The 27017-nt window shown below is 42.8% G+C and overlaps 1 protein-coding gene across 2 annotated transcripts in view; it reads left to right on the top strand.

The window, feature by feature from the left end:
• MAPK8IP2 (mitogen-activated protein kinase 8 interacting protein 2) overlaps positions 1 to 26046 on the top strand; it is a 224732-nt gene extending 198686 nt beyond the window's left edge. For both annotated transcript variants that reach the window (XM_085653776.1, XM_085653775.1), the window contains exons 10-12: positions 4692 to 4762; positions 7374 to 7472; positions 18150 to 26046. In XM_085653776.1, coding sequence (XP_085509902.1) covers positions 4692 to 4762; positions 7374 to 7472; positions 18150 to 18222 — 243 coding nt within the window. In that variant the 3' untranslated portion in view covers positions 18223 to 26046. The remainder of the gene's footprint in view (positions 1 to 4691; positions 4763 to 7373; positions 7473 to 18149) is intronic.
• Positions 26047 to 27017: the final 971 nt, after the last annotated feature.

Genomic DNA, 27017 nt, shown 5'->3' with positions numbered 1-27017 from the left:
TGAGAAACAAATGTGTTCTCTGGCCACTGTCAGAAATGATCAACAACACCTACTGCATACTTTGGCATTCCACCAAGCACTTTGTATGGACCCCAATTGTCAGGCAACTATTTCTTCCAAGGTCCTTCTGGCACATCTGCTAATTTACACTATTCCATCCATCTGTGACAATTGAGTCCTCAAGCCCTAATATGCTAGGACTTCGCCACTTAGCTACTTTTGTCTGGCCACCCTATTCTTGAGTACTCGCCAACAAGACACAACACCATATCCTCCACATCAGCTTCACACCATTCCTCTTTCCAAATTCCCCCTCTAGACTCTTTACACACAGATGACACCGAGACTGTAACTTCACTATCATCTTTAGTATAACTTTCATGTCATCTGGTCATTCTGGTTCTGGAAAAGCAATCTGCCAAAACATTGCTGCTACCCAGGCTATATTCCATTTTAAAGTTCAACTTCAACAGCCAATACTGCCACTTCACTATTTGGGGAGTTACCTTGGTGCAACCCTTCATTGTGAACAAATCCACCAGATGCGTGATCAGCGTGTACTGTGAAAGGTACGCCCACCCCACATGTTCTAAAATAGCTCACACCCCTTACTTACTATTTCACTTTCACCTCTCTGAATAGTTGTAAAGCAGGTGCCACTGTTTCTAAATTACCTACCCAATTCTATATTATCTATATTAACAAGATCCCAAAACCCACATTTCTCGCATTAGTAACAATTACAGGAACACATCTCTTATTATACAGCACTATTGCAGATGCACTCACAATTATTTTTTAAGTTGCACAAATGTCCCTTCACATCCATTATCCCACTCAAAAGGTTAAAATAATGTCATGAGGTGTCTCATCTGCATTATCCTTTCAGCAATCCTCGGAATGAATTGTAAAAGAAAACGCAAGCACTCAGGATAGCATAGTGTTTAATAAAAAAATACCCAGCAAACATTCAAAATAAGCAAAACAATTGCCTAATGAATGGACTAGAGCTTTGCCCTCAATCAGTTAGAGCATGTTATGCGAAATCTATACATTTTGAGGCTCCATTTATACATGTTCTCCTAATGCATGTGAATGGCAATGAGAACAGGTGGTAAATGGAAACCTACCTAATGGGCAGCAACCAGGTTCTTCTCGTGGGAAGAATGCGAGAAGAGCTTGATGGAAAAGATACAAGTATCGCCAGCAACAGCTTACTCCACTACTTCCTAATATCCTAATTTTGATGTGCCAACTTCAGAACTAGGCAATGCTAACTAGAATGGTTCAGCAGAAATGTGCAGTGTTCAACATAGCATAACTAGATAAAGACCTGTTTAACATATGTGTAAGTGTTCGATACTACTGACTTTAGTGGCATTCAAACTGGCACAGAAAGGAATTAACATTTGATTCATAAAATGGAACAGCACTCCTTAAGACACATGAAGGCCTTTTCATAGCATATAAGCAAGCGTTAAGGCACATATGTAAATGAATTTACTCTTAGAAGTTTGAATGATACACAGCAAGTCTCAGAAATGACCTTAACTGGTCCTTTTCCTTAGAACTGGGAGTATCAACAATGGCACATACACTTTTTTGGTTAAGTGCTACCCCCTCCCAACTGATTCAATGCCCCAAATAGACCATGCTGTGTTTGCCATTTTATACTTGCCCCTGATAAATGGTGAAGCTATACTCTTCCAGTACTATTAACACCTAAAACAAAGACTTATTATGTTCTTCACAAGAAATACCATGAATCACAATGTCATATTGAAAATATGCCATATCGATCATGCCCTTGAAATGTTGGTACATCCATGCTTGAAAACTGCAGAAGCAGACACCAAACTAAAAGGCATACGTTTGTACCTAATCTCCCCTTCTAGAGTAATAAAAGATGTTAAAGTCTTGAATCTTTGTGAAAAGCGAGCTGAGCAGACAACACATCCAGAGTGATGAACACTGCAGCTTACTTCAAAGTCGCAGGATCTCCCCAATACTTGATAGCTGTTGGTGATCAACTTTCCTTGATACAGTTGTTTCTAAAGATAATCTTTACTTGCAATACCTCAAATCAGCAAAGACTTTAACTGCTCAACAATTAAGATGATCTCTGTTTTTTGTGGAGTATTCCCTTACTATTACTTATCGTCCAATAATATGCAACCAAAAGAATGATTTGCTGTCAGGATCAAGCACAGAAAAGAAAGTGAAAGAATCTTCAAAACCAATTATAGCCCTTCAACACTTCATAGCTCCAGTCCTTAATAAAACCTTCTAGAACTACACACACTACTATTTAATTTAATTTAATTTAATTAAATCTACACATAATCTTATCTTGCCATTTTCCTTACGGACAACCATAAAAGGGGACAACCATTTGGAAGATTCTGCTTCTTCAATAACTTTCTCTCACACCAAATGTTCAATCTCTCTTTTTAAATCTTTCCTCATGGATAATGGTACATAACTCACATTGTGCACTCTTGGTACAATTGTTTCTTTCTGTACTATTCAAAGAACAAAACCCTTCAATAATCAAAGGGAATCTCAGAAAGCTTTTAGATACCTTTGGAAATAAATGTTCCACCATGGATGCCTCATCCTGTTCATTCCCAGACACTGCCATGATATCCTCATGCCCAATTACCTTACTGGGGTGGTTAGGGTCCAACTTCATCATAAGATTCCTTTGCCGAGGTCACCTAATCAACAGGAACCATCTTTGGCAGTGTATACTTTCACATGAATGGTCATGCCCTTGAATTATAAAGTGGTGTTGATGTAACCTAAAATCAATGGGCTTACCATACCACATCAACTAGATATCAAGTGGTTTCAATTCCATGCCATAAAACATTTGCAGTAAATGTTCCCCATCAAGGTGTATCTCACACAACAATCCGTCATACTATATCCTTTTTTTTCCAATTAGGATATTGAAAATATGGACCATGATTCTTTTTTTGGCAGACTTCATATACATGAAGTACAAACTCCTAAGACACGGCAGTATCACATACTTTTCTTAATTAAGCTTGTGTCTTAGGTGTCCTGTCATTCATTACAGTCACACGCATGTCCAATGCCGTTTTACTTCTGGCACATGTGTCCCCTAACTGGACTACTCTTGCTTAAAGTGACATGACTTTTCACCCACACAAAAAACAACATACATTTAATTTGGAATTGATTCCTGGGGTTCATTAATTACACTGTTTGCAACATTAACATCTATTTGACCATTTACCCTTTGCACACTAGGAAGCATTCCAGTACTCCGAATCATTCATCAGCATTGATTGCCTTGTCCAGTGTCATCCTGTCAATCAATAAAAGCTTGTCTTGCAACTTCATGTTTTTTGGCTCCTCCAGAAGAGCTAAAAATGAACTTGATGCTAAAACTCCTTTCATTCCTTAGTGTTCAACTTTATTGCGATAGACTTCATATCACGGAGATTAATAATGTATGCTACCATGTTTAAGATTCAGATTTTCTCAAACTGAAGTTTCATAACAGTAATCAATATCTCAGCATAACTTTTAGTTATAATACTTTTTCTATAAAAGCATTACCTCAGTAGCTCACCCACCCGGAATTAAAGAGGCTGAGTGCAGCAAAAATCCTCAAACAATGTATCACGCTGTTGTTCCTCAGCATCCGAAAAGCAGCGTGCCCATTGTAAGCTGGGCATCGTTGATGCTCCGAGAAGCTTTCAGAAGCTTTCCAGCTGCACAGCAATGTGGGGGTACTCGGTGTCATAACACTCTTCTGATGTGTCGCTGTCATGACATAATAGTGCTCGCCGACAACACATGTAGATGTGATGTTGCACACACACACTGTAGGCCTTTGGCTCCAGGCAGTGATGTCAGCATCAGGACATGTCTCCGATGCCTGTCACACATTCAACCCTCTGGCTCAGTATACTATTGCTGTGCTCATCTCTTCGACTGCACTTAACATTGGCTCTCCTCCTTGACGGTGGCCAAATTCTAGTCAGTAATAACTGTATTATTTTATAATGGGTGCAATACTCTCTTATGAGGTATATTGATGTTAAGTATTAAGCGTTTTTTGGCAGTTGATATCCTTCTCTGCAATCTCATTTATGGCCAAGGGTAGAAGAGTATTAATTGCATGAAGCAAGATACACCCATCAGAGAAGGGGAACTACCAGCAATTGACCGTATAAGAATATTGGTACTCCTGCCTTTTATGTGGTACCTTGTAAGTAAGTATTCTAAGAACACCACAGACAACTTCTACTTCAAGTATGATTTTTGAATCTCCCTTTCTCATCTCTGGTTTTCCTTCCCTTGTGGAGATAATTTGGTCTTAGTCCTTGAAGAACTACGGAAGAAGCCGTTGAAGTCACAGGTAAGTACTCCAACAATTTCCAACACTATGTTCCACAATCTCAAATGAGCCTCTGAAAAGCCAAACAGAAACTAGCAGTAGGTCTTAAAGACTTGAAATTTCAAAAGCCTACCACATACAGTTGTTCATGTTGGCACTCAAAAAGAAAACCTTAAAACAAATACAGCCTAATCAATAATTATAGAGTGCAGAATGGACAAATATAGCCAAACTACATATGTGTGATATGTGGTGCATGTGTGCGTATGACTTGTGTGTGTGTGTGTGAACATTTCCTTATTCTTTTACTCTCTTACAGTTTGAGAGATGCAGTCACTTCTTTCAGATGAAGAACATTTCTTTCTGTGGTTGCCACCCAAGAAACAGCTGGTAAGGATCCCCACTTGTGTACTTTATACCATATTTCTTTCCTTCTACCTCCTCATCTCTCCTTGGTCTATATGTTGCCACCTCTCTAGCTTTCTTGATTCATCCCCATTTTCACCACTCTTGCCTGGTGTTCCCCTCCTAATGTCAGGCTCCCTTTCTCTCCTGTTCTCACTTCATTCATCCATCTGCAGTCATCCCTTACTATGAATGTATTTAACAAGCACCCATGCGTACCTTATATATGAATAACATCCACTTTCATGGGGTCAGACTTCAGAACAAATTGGCCCTCCCTTTCTGAATGTTTATGCCCTCTTACAAATCCATTGCAGTAAATAATTGTTTCTGCTGAGTAGAGCCAGCTTGATCCGAGGGATAAAGCCATCTCTCTGGGCCCCCATTCCAACACACAATCTCTCATGAATAGTTAAACACAACAATGATTTGACTCAGAGAATTCAGCCCGGAGCTAAAATTAGGGATAACCTACTCCTTCTATGGGGCCCGACCTCAGAATTAGCCTCCTGCTCACTGACTGGTCTATCTGGGTGATAATCCGTTCCTTTTAGGCAGTGCTTAGTTTGTAAAAAAAATAAGTGCCTGGGGACCTCCTCATGAGGCCACTGCAGATTGCACCATTAATTCCACCTGCCTAAGCTGCCAATGACAATTCAACTGCTAACCCTCACCCTCCTAGAAGTGTGACAATCCAGACTAGTCCAGTCCCCCAAAGCTATAGGAATAACTTGAACTGCAGGTATTAGTCAAAACAGGAAGGGGTGGGAGCACACTGCTTCACCTCTCAGCACAGTTCGCCCCTTAGCATTATGGCAATTGCAGTTCTTAGTACATGCTTACTTTAGATTTTACTGGAGGGTTCCACCAAAGTTGGTGCAGGTTAGTGCTGTACATCTCTAGACACATGTTTCTGGATTTCATACATCATCAGTAGAGATAAAGACGAATTTTATATGGGGTTGCTGAGAAGGCTGCCACAATCTTTACAGGTCTCAATACCTCTCACAGGCTCACAGGTGCATCTCCACAAGCTCATCAGCTCAATGGCTCAAGGGAGCCTTTTCAAAACAGGAAGGGGTGGGAGCACACGGCTTCACCTCCCAGCACAGTTCGCCCCTTAGCATTATGGTAAATGCAATTCTTAGTACATGCTTACTTTAGATTTTACTGGAGTGTTCCACCAAAGTTGGTGCAGGTTAGTGCTGTACATCTCTGGGCGCGTGTTTCTGGATTTCATCCGTCAACAGTAGAGATAAAAACAAATTGCATATGGGGTTGCTGAGAAGGCTGTCACAATCCTTACAGGTCTCAATATCTCTCACAGGCACACAGGTGCATCTCCACAAGCTCATCAGCTCAATGGCTCAAGGGAGCCTTTTCAAAACAGGAAGGGGTGGGAGCACACTGCTTTACCTCCCAGCACAGTTCACCCCTTAGCAGATCAGCACCATCTGCTCCAACTCTGGCGAAACACTTGTAAATATTCTAGCAAAGCAAACAACATGAGACTGCATTTACCATAATGCCAGGGGCGAACCTTGCTGGGAGGTGTAGCGGTGTGCTCCCACCCCTGTTTAAAAACACTCCCGTGAGTCACTGAGCTGACGAGCTCGTGGAAGAAGCACCTACGCGCCAGTGAGAGGTACCTGACCTGATGTGATGTTTGGCAGCCTACTCAGCAAACCCCAAATTTGAAGCCTGTAATCTCTACTGATGATGGTTAAAGAACCAGAAACACGTTTCTAGAGATCAGCACCATCTGCGCCAACTCTGGCAAAACACTCGTAAATATTCTAGCAAAGCCAACAACATGAGACTGCATTTACCATAATGCTAGGGGCGAACCTTGCTGGGAGGTGTAGCAGTGTGCTCCCACCCCTGTTCCTGTTTAAATGCAGGTATTAGTCATTTTAAGTGCATAATGAATTATCACAATATTTGAATGTTGAGAGCTCCATTGAAAACAATGGAGTGCTCCCAGCTACCAATGGCCGGTAAAGACCCAGAGCTCCAACATTCCAATGTTTGTAGTTCACAGGTTTTGCTGTGAACAAAGATCTCAGTGAGTCAGAGGGTATTTAAATCCCCTCTGGCTCAGTGATGCCTTTCTTTTATTTGTTAGAATATTATGCCCTCTAGCAGCGGAATGTTCTAATATCTGTATAGCCGGCCGTAGTCGGACTATACCAGCCATTAAAGGCCCACTCCCTTGTTAAAGGTCCTCGCCTTTGATTCAGGCCTTTCAAGCTGGAGTGGGCCTTCAATGGGCAGTATATTCCACTTCGGCGGGCTATAGTAAACAACTGTTGTTGTGCTCATCTCTGAATCAGAAAAACAGCACCACCATGTGGTAGACTGCTCGCATTTGCCAGTGTTGACAATTAAGTGCCGAGCACTAGAAACGACCACTGCTTTTAGGTTCAATTCTCAGAATAAAGCTACCTTGAGTGACAAACCCAGCTCCCTTTCCAATGACCCCCAGTAAACAGCCTTTCATTTGTTATCATCAAGCCTCAGCATTTGAATGCTCTAACTGTCCAAATGTGCATCCAGCTTCTTATCATTTAACCAGCTTCTTCTCCTTATTCCACAGTTACTTTGGGTTTATCACCAAGCATCCAGTGTTGAATCGCTTTGCTTGCCATGTGTTTGTGTCCCAGGATTCCATGCGGCACGTGGCTGAATGTGTCGGGTAAGTAGTGGGAACGAAGGCGGTTTCTAATTTCTTTCCACTGAATCTTCTTTCCTCTATACGCTCTTATTCTGTATAGAATGCAGCAGAGGATCCTTCCTCATGCCTAGGGCATTGTAAAGGTGAACCACCAGCAGTAGCCTCTGTGCTTCACTAGTTTATTGCTGGTTATGGAGGACTTGTTATCAAATTTGAGGCCTTCCTGCTGATTTGACCCAGTGGTGTCTATGTGGTGCCATTACGCTTGTCAGTGCCTTTTGTGGGCTTTTCAAGATCACCTAACATACAAAAACATCACTGTGCTATCTCAACATGCACAGCAATCCTTACCACAAAGAAATGTGAAATGTTCATACTGTTCAACTTTACGAATGTATAATTACTAAACTATGTTTCATGACTGGGTGGTTGAGAGGGAGGTTATGTACATATATATTCCACATGCGACCAGGGCAATTCGACTGACCATGACATTTTTGAAAGTTTGGAGAAAGGCAAGACGATGCTTAGTTTGCGTTTCCTACTCATTTATTTAGTTCTGTAACTTGCTATCCTGAGACTATAGCAACAGCTAGTTATAATGTTTGTTTCAGTAACAGGTTTCAAAAGGGGGCATATTGCACTCTCTGGGGCCCTGTCTCTTCTTGATTGAGGGTAGTAAAGAGAACATCTGGCAAGATGGAAAAGCCTCTTTGAACAGGCATGATTTCACATTCCTCAACACTGTTAGGTTCTTGATGTAAGGGCAGATCACAATCCAAATTTGCACACCCAACAACGAAATCAATTTTCTTCCTCTCATCATACTTTAAAATTTGGTCTGAAAAATCAAGTTTACCTTGTTTAATATTACATTCTGTAGGGTGAACAGGTCCTGGAGTTGTCAACCAGTCTCTCCCAAGGTGTGAAAGTGGAACACAGAAGTGTAAATTAGATTCTTTCGCAACACGGACAACCACGAAGGGCAAGCACTAAAGGCCAGATAGATGTGGTCTGATTTCTTTGAAGTGAGGCATCCCAACATTTGGAACTGTGTAGCACGAGATTTTGTCTTATTTCCGGATTTCGTAGGCACTTCAATTTTGCAAATGTTTTTTACGAGCTCGAGCCAAGACCATGTTGTAATAATCAAGTTATGACTACTGGTGTTTCTCTTATTGGGTCATTCCTGCGGTGCCTCTACCCCACCAGCTTTTTACCCCTTGTCAGCATGAGCATCTCAAGCTGTGCACCACATCTTCAGGCTCTCAGAGCGACAGTACAAAAAGCATATACAAAGTGTGCGTGACAGCCTGGATGATTGCTTGCTGGCCGCCAAGACGTGCATATTTTGTAAGCTTTTTCTTCTGTCAGTGTGAGAGTGTGAAACTGCTTCACACTCTTGGACCGACAGTGTTACAAAATACAGAGACCCTGCATGTCTTTGCTGACAAGGGGATCTTCTGTAGGCTGCCATGCACAGTCTGTGCCTTCCCAGTGCGGACTGGTAGGCATCAGTTTGAATGGAGGTGGACCTTCAAGCAGGCTTCACTCCTTTCTAATGGAGTGCTGCCTCTTGTTGATCTACGCATTTGCAAAGCCCAAAGTCACACTTTCGGTATGACTGACAGTGCAGGGTCAACATGTGACTAGATGCCTCACAAGGAGGAACATCACAGGGAGGGAGCAGGTCCATGAGCCAGAAACTCAGTTTCAGCAGCTGAGGAGCACCTGAGGCGACACACTGACAAGCAGCTCAGGGCATGTAAAATGAAAAACAAATGAGTGTCAAATAGTGCGCATGTGTGCATGCCTGAGAGAATGAGTGTCTTAGAGCATAAGTGACGGAGAGTGAGTGACTGGCAGAGTGAGTGAGTGACTTAGAGTGAGCCACTGAAAGACTTTGTGCCTGCGACATTGAGCGAGTGAGGAGTGAGAAAGGGTGAGTGACTGAGGGAGGACAGGGTTTGACTATGAGAGTGAGTGTCTGAAAGACTGAGTGACAGAGAGTATGAGAGCGTGACTGAGAGGGTGATTGACTGAAAGAGTGACTGAGTGAGTGAGACTATGACAAAGAGAGGGGAGAGTGAGAGAGAGATATAATCATAGAGAGAGTGATTGAGGGTGATAGAATGACTGAGAGGGATAGGGACTCAATGAGAGATAGTGACTCAGGTAGAGTGACAGCGAGAAAGTGAGAGTGAGTGAAAGTGGGATGGCAATGCAAGTCTAGGGGCTACACCAGGGACTCCATAGATAACCTACACATTGGTGAGTTTCAGGTAACATAAGGTGCACTGGGGTATGACCATGGCCAAAGAGAGTTGAAAGTGCCAAAAGAGCTTAAGGCTTGGGACCAGAAGGCATTAAGAGGCTCATGAAGTTGGTAAAGAAACTGAGGGGAGATGTGGACAGGCTTGGTTTCGGAAAACTGGCATGTCTGATATCCCATTATGCTGTAGTGTGACTGGGTTGTGTGGCTCTGAGTGGGTGGGGATCCATTTTGTTGCTGAATGTACATTGCTATGTTTCTCTTCTGTCATCATGCTGACCTGCGATACTTTGTTGTCTTGCTGATGTTAAATGCCAATAAAAATCTATACTTTAAAAAAAAGAAACTGAGGGGAGTCTGGTACACGAACTACATGGTGTAACTCAGAGATGCAAAGGGTTAAGGGGCATGAGAATACTCCGAGATAAGAGGCTGTAGAAAATGGGCTGAAATGGACTTATAGGCACAGGAGATTGAGGGGTACAAAGAAAATACTCATACACCACTCAACATAATGTAAAGTATATGAGGAGGTAGGGCATGTAGATGCACAGGAAGGAATAACAAAGGATCTTAAGGTGATGATGACCACATTTTGGTGAACCTGAAAAACCCTGTGGTTTTTAGTGAGTTTATTTGAAAACTATGCTGTAAAATGCATTATCTGACCCCATTATGTTCTAAATGGTCTTGCATGGAGACTAGTCTAGCTCACTCACTTCACTCACTCACTGAAATTCGTGGAAAGGTGCGATGCCCAGTCACTTTCCTTAAACTAGAAGTTCAGAAATGTCCTTTTTCTCTGAAAGGATCGTAATTCCACCAGCCTTTATAAAGTACCTTTTTGCATTGTTTCTGAACTTCAGCAGCCCGCAGCCATAAAATCGCAATAGCACCATCACAAGTCCTTTCGAACAATATTGCTCTTTTTTTCCTCTGAGAAGATTTCTACTACCTAGGACTCCATCCGTAATGATTCAACTACTCTACCCGCTTCACCATTCAAATATATCTTGGAGATCATAACTAACATTTGCCCCTCAGGATCTCCAGATGATCCTGTCCAGCACAGCATCTAAAGCCACTCTTTGAACCGCAAGTAACATTCTCCTGACCGTCTTTAACAGCTCTTTAAAGCGTGACATTTTCCCAGACCATTAGAAGGCAGCCATAATGAGACCTCTGCCAGAGACGTTCATCCTGAGACATGACCTATTTCTTTGCTAACTTACATAGGCAAACTTCTGTAGAAGTTGCCATGCATCAGCTTCAGGACTTTGCCAAAACTAACAACCTAATGGACGAATAAGTGTTTTTTTTCCCCGCTCATTGCAACCAGCTAGTCTCACTGACCATTAAAAGATCTTCACCTACCCATTGATAAAGCAGAAACTGGCATACCAGTCCTCTTAGGCTTGTCAGACACTTTTGATACCATTGACCACAAAATCCTGCTTAACCCGCTGGAACCAGAAGGTATCACCGGTACAGCACTAAATCGGATCAAATATTTTATTTCAGGGAGATCGCAAGTGGTGACTCATCCTCAAACACATAAAACACATATCTGAGAGCGCTGGTCAGGGTAAGCAGGGTGACCTCAGATGAATTGCTGGTGCGGCGGGGCATGCAACAGTGTTCCCGCTGTAGCCCCCTGTTATTTGCCTTGGCAATTGAACTGCTTGCTCATTGGAATCGCATTGATACCCAGGTCAGGGAATTAGAGTGGGCACCAGGAGTAGCAGACAGAATATCACTGTATGCCGATGATGTGCTGGTGTTACTGGGTAATCCAGAGGGTTTGATTCCGAGGGTGTTGCAGATACTACAGATATTTGGAGGATTGTCTGGGCTCCCCATGAATAAAGCTAAATCATTAGTGTTTCCACCTGGGGAGTTCCTCCAGGATTTGAATTGAGCAAAGGACCCTCAGGTCATCTCGGAGGGCTTTAAATATCTGCCAGTCAAGGTAACTCTACGCAGCTAGACAGCAGCTGAAAGCCCTACACTACGATTGGGCAGAATACTCACTCCTGCGGACCAAGCAACGGTATTATGCGGGAGCAGCAAAACCGGAAAACTCCAGCAAACCTGCTCCGGGCCAGGACAAACGCACATCGTATTGCAGGGATTAGGAATACCCAGGGCAAAATTTTATTCTTGGACCGCGATATAGCAGGCATGTTCGAGTCCTTTTATACAGACTTGTACAGTGCCGACAGGGACTATGTACAGGATGTCCCGTGGCGTCCCTTCCCCCACTGGAGGCGACAAAGTTAGATGCCGATGTCCACCTGGACGAGGTTCTTAGAGCCATTCGTGAACTCACATCCAGGAAAGCGCCTGGGGAGGACGGATTTTCAACAGACTTTTATAAGACTGTTGCTCACGATATGGCCCCCACACTGGTCCACCTATTCAATTCCTTTAGCGACACCGGTAGTTTATCTTCGACCATGACTATGGCCGAAGTAGTTGTGCTCCCTAAGCCGGCAAAGATCAGCTGGAATGCGCATCATACTGCCCTATCTCTTTATTAAATGTTGACCTGAATCTCTTTACGAGCATCCTGGCCGCTCGACTGGCACCCCATATGCAAGGTTTGGTCGACCCTGACAAGTTGGGGTTTATCCCGGAACGTGGCTGCAGTGACGGGATGAGGCGGATGTGCCACTTTCAGGACAAGACCCAACGTCCTCAGCGACCCGCCGCGCTTCTCTCGATTGACGCCGAGAAGGCATTCGACCGGGTCCACTGGCCATACTTGAAATGGGTCTTGCGCAGATTCGAGGCCGGGGACCGATTTTTGAGATGGGTGGACTGCATATATAGGGACCCGCAGTCTTGGATTAGAGTAAACGGGGTGACCTCCCGACCATTTTGTATTAGAAGGACAGGACAGGGATGTCCTTTATCGCCCCTGCTCTTCGCTCTATATATGGAGCCGTTTGCGGAAAGAATACGCGGGCTTCCGATGGTGTCCCATACTTGGGCGTGCAGATTTTCCCCACACTCGATAAGATAGCCCAAGTGAACTTTTCCATTCTCCTGGCGGAGGTTAGGGGAGATCTTTCTAATTGGAGGAGGAACACCGTGTTCTGGCTGGGAAGATTGGCAGCCATTAAAATTACCATTCTCCCGCGCATCCTATATGTGATGCAAACACTTCCGCTGCGACCGGCACCCAAGATGCTAGCACAGATACAACGCCTCATAGAAAACTTTGTTTGGGGAGGGAAGAGGGCGAGATTGGCCCAACACCTGACGTATTTGAAGCAGGAAGAAGGGGGGCTTGGGGTCTTGCATCCGGCACAACTTAGAAATATGCTTCAATGGTACAAGCTGGAGTCGAAGAAGCATTGGTGCGTCATCGACCGCTCTATAGCGGAAATGCACATCTGGAAGGTACCGTGGCTTCCAAGGTGGCATCGACCCAGTGTGGTGTATGTGTCACCTGTCTTGAGAGCTACTCTGGGAGTGTGGGACATGGTTCGGGAGTCGTGCTGCATTTCAACCCCTATGTCTCCCCTGACCCCCTTTATAGAAAACCCGTACTTCCCCCGGCAAGCGTGGGTAATGGTTACCTGCATTGGCAAGAGGCCACCTGCAAACGTATTGGCGACCTCTTTGATGAGAAGGGTGTGTATTGGAATTCGCTATCCCTACCACAGGATTCGGGATCCCCCAGAAGGCGTACTGGCAATATCTGGCTCTTCGCCACTGGGTAACCCAGCCACAAGTCTGCCCCCATATGGGTCGCCCCCTGACCAAGTTTGAGCTGTGGTATATCACACGGACCTCCAATAAACTGTAGGACATTTATACCTTTCTAAATGCCCCTAAAAAGCAAAGTAAATCTCCTGCGCATTGAGGTGGAAAGCGGAAATGGAGTATGAATTTTCCCCAAAAGAATGGCATGACATAGAGCCAGAGCCTCCTTGTGCAGTACCGCCGGCAAAGAAATGTTTTTAAAAATTGAATATTACTGGTCCTATACGCCTGCGAGGCTCAATAGGTGGAAACTGGGAGAGAATGGGCTATGCTGGTGGCGGTGTGGGTGGCCGGGCACCCTCACACATATCCTTTGGTCCTGCCCGAAGATACAGGGTTACTGGGATGCAATCCTCCAAGATATAGACACCATATACCACACAGATCTACCCAAACTTCCCTCCTTCATATTGCTAAGACTCCCCAACGCCTTGATGTACCCGCTCGGATCCTGTTGAGGCAGAGCGATCACCCTGGCATTGGGAGGCGCCAAACAAGCATTGTTGGCTAGGTGGGGCTCTGAGGAGGTACCGTCCCGATTGGATTGGTTATATAAACTTTGGGAGACGTTGGGGATAGAGAAGATCACAGCTAGTTTCACATGCTCTCTCCCTAAGTTCGACAAAATGTGGGGTACCACAATAGAATTTTTATCCATGGAAATCACAGAACTCACATGCCCGAGATATCTACAGGTGCTTCAGCTCCTCCCCAAAAGGAAAAATGAAAGTATCCATCCAGAAACCCCAAATGCCCACACAGTATCTGCTTGACCCACAGTTCACACCCCGATTATAGTAGGCATGTCTCCCCCTCCTACTTTCCTTTCTCTTGATTCTTTCACTATATTCATAATATAAAATGCATTTGATCCTCACCGGCCGGTGGATGTAGGTGGCGGCTATTGTTATTCTTCTCTTTTCAAAACAATAAAAGATTTAAACCATAGATATCTGGCAGTCTATGTGACACCAGTCCCACAGGGGGCATGGCCCAGAAATATCCATCCACAAGTCCGCAGGTTGGTGGGGGACTGGTAGACCTATGGGAGAGGTAGGCCTTGCAGTAGTGAAAAACGAATTTAAGGGGTTTTAACTACCATGACATGTAAAACTTAAACGTACATGCCCTGCTTTTCAATACATGGCACCCTGCTATCTGGACTTTGTTGGGCCTACCCTGGGAGTGACTTAGATGTATTAAGGGGGAAGGTTTAGGCCTGGCAAAAGGTTTACTTTGTCAGGTTGAAATGGCAGTTTAAAACCTGCGCACACAAGCTGCAATGGCAGACCTGGGACATGTTTGAAAGGCTTATTAGGTGGGTGGCATAATAAGAGCTGCAGACCCACAAGCAGCATTTGATTTACAGGCCCTGGGTACAGGCAATACCACTTTAGTAGGGACTTACACGTAAATTAAATATGATAATTGGGTCTAAGCCAATGTTACCATGTTTTAGGGAAAGAACATAAGCACTTTGGCACTGGTTAGCAGGGGTAAAGTGCGCAGAGTCCCAAGCACAGCAAAAATGAAGTCAGCAAAAACAGAAGGATTGAAGGCAAACAGTTGGGGTAACCACACCAAAGATGAAAGGTCAAGCAAATTGGAAATAAGAAAAAGTGATCTCAGTGTCAAGGGCAGTGGCCCACTTACCTTTCTAGATAGATGACAAATCCATGACCCACATCTGTATGTATAAATTATTTCATTTTGCTATCTAAAATAAATAAATACATTAAAACATGAAAAAATGAATAATTTCCCATCCCTCCTACCTCTCATCCCAAACCTTTCTGATTACTGTGAACTCACAAACATTCATCTCAAACTTTTACCCTTTCTTCCTAGCGATGCCATCCAACTAATAAGCACTACTTACAAAAAATGTACTACTTCCCCTTTCAAATCCATTCCTATCATTCTATCTCTAATCCAAATTCCCTTTTTTAAATCCATTCCTATCATTCTATCCTTACCTCAAACTCAACTAAACACACATGAAATCATAAGTACAAACCTAACACAACTAACACATAGAAAAAAAAAACCAATGAAATTTGTACTAACCTACTTACTTCTAATTGTGGGTTCCGGAGTAGTGTGCTCGCTTCAATGCCTCATCAGGGGTCGTAAGCGCTATATAAATACATTTACAATTTACAATTAGACCTATCATCCTTGGCATGGTTTTCCCTAATGTTTTGCCTTCAGACATCCTGTTTTTGCTAACTTGATTTTTGCTGGCCTTAGGACTCTGCACACATTACTACTGCTAACCAGCACTTAAGTGCATGTGCTCTCTCCTTAAACCATGTTAGATTGGTTTATACCCAATTGGCATATTGAGTTTACTTGTAAGTCCCTAGTAAAGTTGCACTACCTGTGCCCAGGGCCTGTAAATTAAATGTGATTAGTGGGCCTACAGCACTAAATGTGCCACCCATTTAAATAGCACTTTAAACATGTCTCAGGCCTGCCACTGAAGCCCGTGTGTGTTAAGTTTTAAACTGCCATTTTGACCTGGCAAAGTAAACCTTTTGCCAGGCACAAACCTTCCTTCTTAATACAGATAAGTCACCTCTAGTATAGGCTCTGCACAGCCTAGAGGGCATGTTGTAATGTATTTAAAACTTATTATATGCTATAAGTGTATTTTTCCTAATGGTAACAGTTAACCACTACATGTTTGATGTCTCATGAAATGCAAATTTAAAATCCTAACTTATGGTGGAGTCGGATTTTAAATTACAATTCTGAAAATGCCACTTTTAAAAAGTGTAAATGAGAACAGCCTAATGCACTCGTATGTGTTACAAATTGTACTGATTAAACAACGTAAACCACAATAACATATGCTGTGTGCACCCTCAGAGGAGGGACCGCCCCACCCTCCTTATTCAAACGAAAAAAGAGAAACATAGGACAATGTCCTGGCCTGCTGGTGCACTACTAGAGATCGCTCAAAGAGCGTAAACACAATATAATCCTCGCTTTGATCAAAAATACAATAAGATTAACAGCATTTGACATGATATTAAATGTCCATATTCACAGTGATCCAGTCTTCAAGAGGAACAGACCAAACTTCACATGTAGCTCGTCAAGTGTATTTATTAAATGAACGAAGCAATCAGATTTCTTGCATGAAGTAAATGTTCAGCCCAATGCATTTCTGGCTTAAAACAATAGCCCATCTTCAGAGGAATTTGTGAACAATGAGATGTATCTCTTAATACATACAGCGTAATATATTTTAACATACATGATAGCAAACACGAGGAAAACTGAAGCTGAAATACCTAAAAAGTGCATGCTGGTGACGTCAATAATTATCAAAGTACAAGACTCCATAGATGTGTAAGAAGATGATGCTGTGTACCAATTAACTTTCAATCAAACATGAGACACGTGTGGGGTAGAGTCAACAACACACATGAATGTTAATTGGACACAGCATCGTCTTCTTACACATCTATGGAGTCTTGTACACTTTGATAATTATTGACGTCACCAGCATGGACTTTTTGTTGTATGGATGAATTTCCTGTTGCTAATTCAACTAGTAAGTTTCCATGGGAAACTCTGTCATGAAGTTTTCAAAAAGGGTCTATGATGAATGTGCTGTTATGGGCCATGAAAAAAGAAATTAGTCAAAACTACTAGATACTTAATTAAATACTCAGTTTAGAGGTTTTCCAAACGTCTTGTTCTCTCTTGGAACTTAAATCTGGTACTTTGCTATTATGTGCCAATACCGGCTATCTTATCTTTACCATACACCTCTTGATGGGTTAAATGGGTTAAGATTACTTTAATCTCAATGCACGCATTAGTTATACCTTTTATTTTTTTATTTGAATTGTTTTTATAGGTCATAGAAGCCACATTGTATTAGGACGCTCTACATTTTATTTGGATAACTGAGTAGTTATATTCGAAACATTCCACATTACATAAGGGGCACACAGATCAGGGAATAAAGTTTATAAAACTCTCAATACTCCCTGGTGCCAAAGCAAAGGTTTATGGAGAGTTAACTGGTGTATTAGAAAATTGGCTTAAACAATTAATTCAGAGAGAGCAGATTCAATTGAATAGGATAGTGAAATGTTTTAAAAGGTGGGTTTTGAGATGCTTTTTGAAGGTGGTGTGAGAGGTTATCTTTCTCAATTCCGGTGGCAGAGAGTTCCATGCTGAGGTGCCAGCCCCTGAGAAAGATTGTTTGTGACCTAAGGAGTTCTTCAACTTGGGATTTTCCATGAGGGGTGTATAACTACTTTTCAGACCTCTTGAAGTTTGGGAGATAGTTAGGAGGTTTGATAGGTTATGTAGACTTTGCTTTAGTAAGTCTGTGTACCATGCAAAACAACTTAAAGTGAATTCTGGCTTGGGCCAGTGTAGGTCTTTGTTTATGGAACTAAATTAATTGTATTTTTTACCTTCCTCTGGGTCTTTACCAATCATGGCTTGCATCATGACAATAAAAAATGAACCAATACATGTAATACTTTATTGGTAGCACAATGTGGGTGACTGAGCACTGCAGGCCAACAGACCAAATGCACACTACTAACTATGTTACCAAATATTAGCTGTACTTATGACTGTCCCTATAACTGCGTTGATAAAAGTAACACCATTGTTTTCTTTCCCAGCCGAGCCTTCCAGGAATATTTCCAGGAGCACCTGGAGTATGCATGTCCCACAGAGGACATCTATCTGGAGTAGGACTGCCTCCTTGAAGGCCCAACACCAGTCGCCTTGAAGGAACCAGCAAGACTTCCCTCTTCTCTTCCATGGCTCTTACACTCCTCGGGGAGGGAGAGGGTACCAGGACACCCATCAACATATCACCAAACATACCGAGGAAACTGATCACATTCTTCCTCACTGTGGCTGAGAACCCCTGCAAACATCACTCCATGGACTCTACCCAAACCCGGGATCCAGAGAATCCTTGCTGCCTCCACTCTACTCTTGCCCCTCAACTCTGGACTTTTTTGAACGTGCTACTGGTGGCCATGAAACTTTGGGCTCGGTTCAGATAGTTTCCTGAGGACAGACTGTCCTTTATTTAGGCTGAAAGTGATAGACTAGATTTATTTTTTTCTTGGGATTTCTTTGCCTTTCACACCATCTGGAAAAATCACTGCGTCTTTTGCAATTATTACAGAGCTGAGGTCCTGTCCATGCAACCATGCAAGAAAGATAATGTTAGCGGTCGTAGGTTCTTGAATGTTAATTTGCAGAGTGTTTCAGTGTGTTGGGTTCACCTCTTCAAAAGGACCGACCCTTGCCACAAAATATTCTGGGGATCGAAAGTACACACTGAGTCGGTCTCATCTAGATCAACATAAAAAGCATAAGAATGTGAAGGGGCCAGAACAATCATGACTCATTTCTCCATAGAAGAAAGACTTCAGGAAAAAGGACGATTTAATCTACTAACTGGCTGAGGAGAGCAGGGCGGTAAGTGCTGATCCTTGGAAAACCAAATGGAATAGCATCACCCTGTGTCGTCTGCAGTAGGAAGGACAACCGGCTGCATGTCTGTTTTTATAGACTTTCTGGTTGCTGGTGCAATCCTTGGCATTTTAATCCACTCATAAAAATATGTATAACTGCCTCACGGGCCACTAGTGAGGGAAAGAGGACTCGCTGTAATTCGAGGCATGCATGGGCGTCTTTCACCTTTTACCTGGTCAAAGGCTGTGGTGGGAGGAGACAGCACAAACTAAGCTGAGAAATAAGGCTCCACAGAGAATCACCCAGGCCCTGGTTCCATGAGGGCCAGAGTGTGGCCTGCAGATAAGAAGAAAGCATATGTCCTGGTTCCCTCCTATAACGTTTCAGATAGAGATAGAGGGTGTTGGATGAGATTGACCAAAGATGTGTCCTCCATTTCGCTCCTTGCAGCAACATCCTTTATGTATAACCTGTCTCTGCCCCAGTGACTGTAACAGATTACCACTGTACTGTGTTATAGACAGGCCTCATAGCATTATTTAGCCCGGTCTGAATTTTGAGTGATGGCACGGGCTTGTTTATTGCCCGCCAGGCATTACTGTTACTTGGCCAAGAGTTCATAATGCCTTCTTCAGGGTTCACTTTGGACTCATTTGTACTTGGAAGGCGACAAACCTTTCCTGAGTGATGTGCTAATACATTGCCTAATAATGTTAAACGTGTAATAGCTGTGGAATACTCCACTGGCCATCTGTGTGTACCCCCATGTGATTGTCTTTGGAACGAAGAAGGGTAAGTGGCTAAAGAGGCTGCTTTGGTGAGAGATGTGGAACCCGCCTACAGACCAGTACAAACTGAGATATTACACCAGGCTGAGTCTGCAGAGATTTACCTAGAAATTCAATGAGTGCAGGGAATGAGTAGGGCTTGTTACATGGGAAGATACACTCTGTTCTGTATAACAGGCAGGCCTTGAGAATGCTTCTGTAATTACCTGTGAGGGTATCAGGAATGAATGTATTTAAAAGAACTGATGTCAGATGTGTGGTTGTAACTGAGACAATGACGAACATATACGTGAGTGCACGTATGTAGCTGGAACAGGTTTGTGCATCTTACCATGTCACAGATGTATGAATGTAACTGTCACCATGGAATACATATATATGTGACGTTGCCCATGTTAGTGTAAGTGTGACAATCAGACATATAAAAATGTCTGTAGCATGTCAGGTGTGTATGTATTTAACTGTGCCCATGTCAGCCTGCAACCAAGCCAGGTATCTATGTAGCTGTGACAATGTCAGGCATGTAAATAAGTTGTTGTTATCATGTGAGACATCTATGCTGGTATTCACTGTAACCACAAACATGTATGTAGCTATGACTCACTCAGAATTGCATAGGTGTATCAGTGTCTGTGTTGGACATGCATGCACATAATTGAGGTCATGTAATCCATGTGTGTGAGTTGCATGTACGTATGTAACTGACACCACATAAGAGCTGTATGTACATAACAGTGGCAATCTCACTGATGTGCCTATGTGGGACAATGACCATGTCACAAAAGAATGTATGTTAAACATGACCATATCAGACTTATATGCATGTGTATAATGGTGACCCCATCACACACGTATGTTACTGGGCCCATCTCTGACATGAATCAATGTATATTACGGTAACCATATGACACACACATTTACATTTAATCAGGTCAGAGGTATATGTGACACTATGAACATGTTTACCATTTATGTAACTGTATCCACCTCAGAAGAGTGTATGCAACTCTGACAATGTCAGACATGCGAGTATGTAAGTAACTTAAACCATGCCATGAGAAAATGTATATAATTGTAACAAAATCAGGCATGCATGTAACTGTGATCATGTCAGAAATGTATACATCCAGGTATGTAATTCTGGCCATGCCATGTGTGTGTGTAAATGTGACCCTCCATCAGATGTGACTATGTAACAGTGACAGAGTCAGGCATGCTTGAATAACTGTGACCATCCCAGACATGAGTGTCTAAATCTGTGACCATGACTTACATGTATGTGACTTTGACAGTGCTAGAAGTGAATGTATGTAACTGTAACCAACTCAGACATGAATGTAACTGTGACCATGTCAGAAATGTATGTATGGGTCATAACCATTCCAGACATTATATGTATAACTGTGACCATGCCAGATGGGTATATGTTACTGTGACACACATAAGACACAGATGTGTGTCTGCATGTATGGTGTTGTTACCTCACATATGCATGTTTTATGATAACTATGGCTATGTTATGCATGTGAGTATGACATTGCACAGTATTACCAGCATTTACGTATTTTGTGTTACTATATTAAACATGTTTGCATGTATGTTGCAATATCCAGGTAAGTCCTATATATATTTATTTAGAGATTGTAATAGATTTAATAAGATTGTATTGCAAGATTTGCATGTAACTGTGACCATGAATGACGTATGATATATGTGTGTATGTGTGTGTGTGTACAAATACTTTGAATGAAAGCAAACACGCACATATATGTGTTAGTCTGTGTGTGTTTCTATTTATATTTACATGTCATTTGTCAGGCGTGCATAGATATAGGCTACTATGGTTATGTGGTCCGTGTATCACTGTAATTATACCACTGTGAAACATATATTTGGCAAGTAAACTTACTCTTAATTTAACTGTGCAAGTCAGAAATGAATATACGTAGGTATAAATATGTCATTCATGTATGCATGTAGGTCACTATGATCTTTTCAGGCATTAGTGTGTGCACTTAGATATGAACATGTCAGACATTGATATATGTAACTATAACTATGGCAATCATGTATGCACGTAACTGTGTGAATGCCAGACAAATGTTTAAGTATATAGCTGAAACCAGCAAGTCTCATACACATGAATGTAAGAGGAAAACCGTGTCAGACGTTTATGTGTGTAACTGATCATGGCTCACATGAACATATGTGAGTATAGATGTAAGACACATGTATCTGAGACCAATTCATGTATGTGTATGTATCTATGATAATGCCAACCATATTTATAAGTTGATGTGGTCATGTCAGCCATGTATGCATGTGTGAAGCTGTGATTATTCCGCACATGCAAGTGTGCATGTAGCTGTGATCATGATAGACATGTATGTATCGAAATGTGACTATTTTAATACATTTATGTATGAAAGTATTGAATGCATTCATGTTAAAATATTCACGTTTACAAGCATACATATCTGCAATGTTAACAAACACCAGTCATGTGAAATACATGTCTGTATATTTAACTGTGAACATGTAAAAAATGTATGTATGTAACTGTGAAAATGACAGAGATGCATCTATGCATTTGTGACAGTGTCAGAGCATTTACGATAGAGATGAAAATGGGACACAATGTGACCGAAAATAGACAATTGATTACATCACCATTACTTTCTACCAAAAATACAAAATGTGCAAAGAAAGGGCGAACGGTTAGAAAATAAATGATGGTGTATGGGAAGAGATATCAAGAGCTGGGGACAGAAAAAGTGGGAACGGGATTTGGACCCGAAGAAAAGAGATATAGACAGAGGGGGTAAACAACTGAAGTGGGGATATAGGACATAAATAGGAATGGGTTTAGAAAGTTACACTATTTGATCAATGGTGTGGGCGTATTGGAGACATGAATAATATCTAGGGATAAAAAGACGGGTTAGAAGGGCTCCTTTATTAAGATGCAAGGCAAATATTCTGACCGTGGGAAATAGAGAGATTTGTAGGGAGAAGTCAAAGAGAGATGGGGCTAGGTAGTGGGAAGAGTGTGTATTAAACTATATGGGGAACTAGATGCATGAGGAAAACAGAGTGAAATAATGAGGAGAAAGAGACAGCCAGTATAAACAGACATTAAACATAAGGGGGTAGATTTATGAGCCCCTTGCGCCACTTTTGCGTCACTTTTCCCATGTTAAAAGTGACGCAAAAGTGGCGCAAGGGGCTCATAAATCTGCCCCAAGATTTCCATGTGCGACAAGAATAAAAGTAGAGAAAAAAGATGTCATTTGTGAGTGAATGAATGAGTGCAAGTGAGTGAGTGAGTGCAACCTGCAGCATAGATCGCGGAATCTCTCTTCCGAGAGAAACAGAGAGGCGTGCAGACAGAGCCTAAAACTCAGCTAAGGCACCACTGAAAAGGGCCTGGTGGGATAGAGCACTGCAGTCTCACATGTGGAGCGAGAGACTGGGAGCAGAGTAGGATGCTGTGCTGACAGTAGCAACAGCACTACCTCCAAGGCTTTAAACACGGACAGACTGAGGTCAAAAGGCGTGGGTTGCGAGGGCTTTTCTTCTTCCCATTGAGCCTCCACTAGCAGTGCCCACTCCTTCATCACAGTGATGACGTCACTGGGCATCGCCGTCACACCCATTCACTGTCAGCAGGCATTTCACAGTTTCTCACCAAGAGCGGTTAATCTTTCCGCAGCTTCTAAGATAAATGAGCACCACCAACCATCTCTGGGAGTTGGACTTGATGTTCTTCAAACGAAAATGTTAACATGATGAAGAAGACAACTCTTAAAGATGTAAACAATTTAAGTATGTAGTATATCAATGTAAACAAGTGCATGGTAATGCCCCTAATCCACAGTAAAAGATGAGAGTATTTTTGGATTTTGTGCAAAAGGGAAAGTTACCACTGAAAGGAGACCTCTGCCCCAGGCATCTGGTCAGTGACAAATGCCTGTCCTGGCTGGCACTCTTAGTTTGCGCTAAGCTTCTTTATCCCTCATCCTTGCACATCAAGAACCAATTGCGGGCATATCTCTGGCAGTGGTTTCACCCTTTGTCACAAGGTGTGACATCCAAAGTATCTCTGTTCAGCAATAAATACGTGATTGCATTCTACTGCTCCGACGGGTAGTTAGTGATCCCAACTGGTAAACATGTGTGTCAAACGTGTCTGATATACTGCTCCGGGGCTAGTTCTGAGGTTTGCTGAGGCAGAAGTATGATTGGTCTTACCTCTGTTTGTAGATACACGGTACACCAGAGATCTTACTCACTGGCAGTAGAATCTGCTCCACTTGCACTGCCTGAGTGGCGTATTGTTATTTGTCTTGGAAGGTAGCGGGGCTTTCCAAATCTACTTTTCTGCCATAGCGGAGTCAGCGATGCTCTTGGGTGGCATGCAGGTTGATCATACCAGTGCTCTGCATCACAGCACCCCTGCTAGTGTGGCAGCGGACAGACTTTCACACATTCCTCGGGTTCATTGGAGGGTCACAGCTTGCTTCAAGCAGACATAGATCTAGCCTTGCTTAATCAGCCTACAATATATAAGAAATCGATAAGACGTGCATGCCACTAAATCTGTTGCTCTAACCCCAAATAAAAGAGGGATTAGGTGTTGAGAGGCATCATTGAATGAAGTCAATAGTCATTGTATTCATTAAGAGGGTGACAGCTCACCTTCACTTCTAATGAAAATGCGTTTAAACATACTAAGAAAAAAATATGTTGGTTGTGATAAACTATGACTTTGCACCACCAAGGGCCGATAAAGTTAGGAACTGCAGAGCCCTGAACCATCAATGGGTAGGAGCTTTAGGCAGTGGTGAAATATGACCTGGATGACACCCACAACACACATGCTACACATGCTTCAGAGGTTTCATTGTGGTACAATCTGACCTTGATCTCGCCAGCAAAGTCATTGGTACAATATGGTGGCTTCTGCTCAGACCAAATACCATGTCAATGTTACAATGTGGTCTTTCTTTCCCTGCACCTTGCAAGGTTGATAAGCGTCGGTCCCCTGGGCAGTAATAGACCTCGTCCTTGATGTTTCCTGGGCCACTTACAATTCCATGCTCTTAGCAATATTTACATGTAGCCTATATTCTGCAACCTCAGTGGCTCAGCGTTAGATTCAGTGGCCAAAGCTGACCTTGGTTTCTCTTGTACCAACAACAGATCTGAGCTCTAGGCAGGTATTTATTGTTTTAATATGTAACATTCAATGGGCCAGTGGAATGCGGCTCTTCCTGCCTTCCTCGGGGAGGGTGTCAAGAGGTTTAAACCAGGCAGATTTAACATGGATAAGGTGATTAGTGGTACTCTAAGCATTATGTTTGCGCGTGAACGTTCGTTTCTCGCAATATTGTGTTTCAAAAACTGCAAAAATAGGTTCCCAAGGAAACCCCAAACATGGTATTTTTAGACGTAAAGTTTTAGCTTCAATCAAGGGCAGTGAGCCATGCTTCAGGGTGCTTTTCTAGAAACCCCAAACATCAGGCAATTCCAAAATGGATGCCTTACTGCAGACTAATGGGAGAGTCCTCATGGGGAACCAGCTGTTCTCTTCTAAGGCTGTGTAAGCAGATCGAAAGTAGCAGGGCAAGCTACTTTACATGTCATGCCAATGCACCACTCTGTCGATTCAGGCCACGACAGAGCGTAGATTGTTTCATTTTCAATGTCTGTAAATCCAGTAGTTTTTAATGATCTGAATGGTATAATAATTACTCATAGTGCTATTCAAGGCATTTCAGCTCGCCGGATTTTAAAAATGGCCATCCAGATCTACATGCAAATGAACGGGCATGCGCAGCTTCTATTTCAATCAGACACACAGCACAGGTAAAGCCCTGCAGCAGAGAGATGCCTGTATGTAATTGGTCCGGAGGATCAGTTGGGCGATGAGGGATGGATTCACTAAATGTAGTGCAGGTTTGTGCCAAGCAGACTGTTGCATAAACAGAGCATCCCCTTGTCCTCCATGCTGCATCAATTCCCCAGGAGATCATAGTGACATGAGCCTCTTCTTCTCACTCTGCATCACAATACTTGATTTACTTTTGCTTGAGGAAGTATTGTGCCGCCGCTGCCCTCTTCTCCATTCACAGCGCCTGCCTTCTGTATACCTTGCCACAGCTATGTGTAATATTTAACTTGTAAGAAAAACGAATAAACAGTTGCGACTTGTAAAAAAAAAAAGTTAGAATTAAAAATATTGTCCTCTCGCTGTTTTTCATTGAGTTGGTCTTCTGAAAATAAAATGTGTTCCTCTACTGTCTCTATAGTCTCTGTTCAGGCCTATCATTCACTGCTTCCAGAGATGAGACAAAGCTTCTCTCTGGCCATCTTCACAAAGCAAGGTTGAGCAAGCTTCCATCAGAAGATTGACTTGAGTCAACCAGTGAACCACAGTTTGTTAGCCGTAAGGAGTCGTTGAGTTAAAGTCTAGGGGGCAGATCTACAAGGAACTAATGCAGCACCGTGCTGCAAGCTATTTTGCTGTGCCACGCTGCATTAGTTTTGAAGCATAGGGATGCGACATATTTACAACAATATGTCGCATCTCTGTGCTTCCCCCTGCATTGGCACACAAACTGCTGCCATGCACCGGCGCAGGTACCGTTGCACCATGGTGCAAGGATGCCTGCGTCGTGGGGAGATTGTTTTAGTGAAGGAAGGGGCACCTTCCTGCACAAAAACAATCAATTGACATGATTTCCTCGTCCAATGTGTGCTGCAGAATGCAGCACACATTGAAAGAGGAAGAAATGAGGAGAAATGAAAACACTTCTCCTCGTTGCACCTCACTACACCACCCCTAGGGTGACGTAGCATTCTGACGCATTTCCAGATTTACAATTTCTCGTAAATCTGGAAATGCATCAGTGGACATGGGTGTTGTGTGGGAACACCCACAGCAACACCCATGTCACGCCCCAAACACGCAAAGTGTTGCGTGAACAGGGGCGATATTTACAAGTACGGGTTAAGTCACGCAGGGTGACTTTACCTGTGCTTGTAAATATCACTCAGCAGGCTGCGCCACCGGTGCGTCATGCAACGTGATGCACTGGCAGCGCAAGGGGCTTGTAAATCTGCCCCTAGGAGATTTTCTTGCCCCATCTTTCTATGGCTGGTGTTCCCTTATTAGTCCATCAATGACTTGATGTTCCTGGTCTCTCTCCTCATGCTCAACGTGATTTATATCTATATATGTGGTCCTACTGCCCATGATCCTCTACT

The sequence above is a fragment of the Triturus cristatus genome, chromosome 4_1 (assembly GCF_964204655.1).
Source record: "Triturus cristatus chromosome 4_1, aTriCri1.1, whole genome shotgun sequence".
Lineage (NCBI taxonomy): Eukaryota > Metazoa > Chordata > Amphibia > Caudata > Salamandridae > Triturus > Triturus cristatus.
This window is presented reverse-complemented; position numbering and strand designations above follow the sequence as displayed.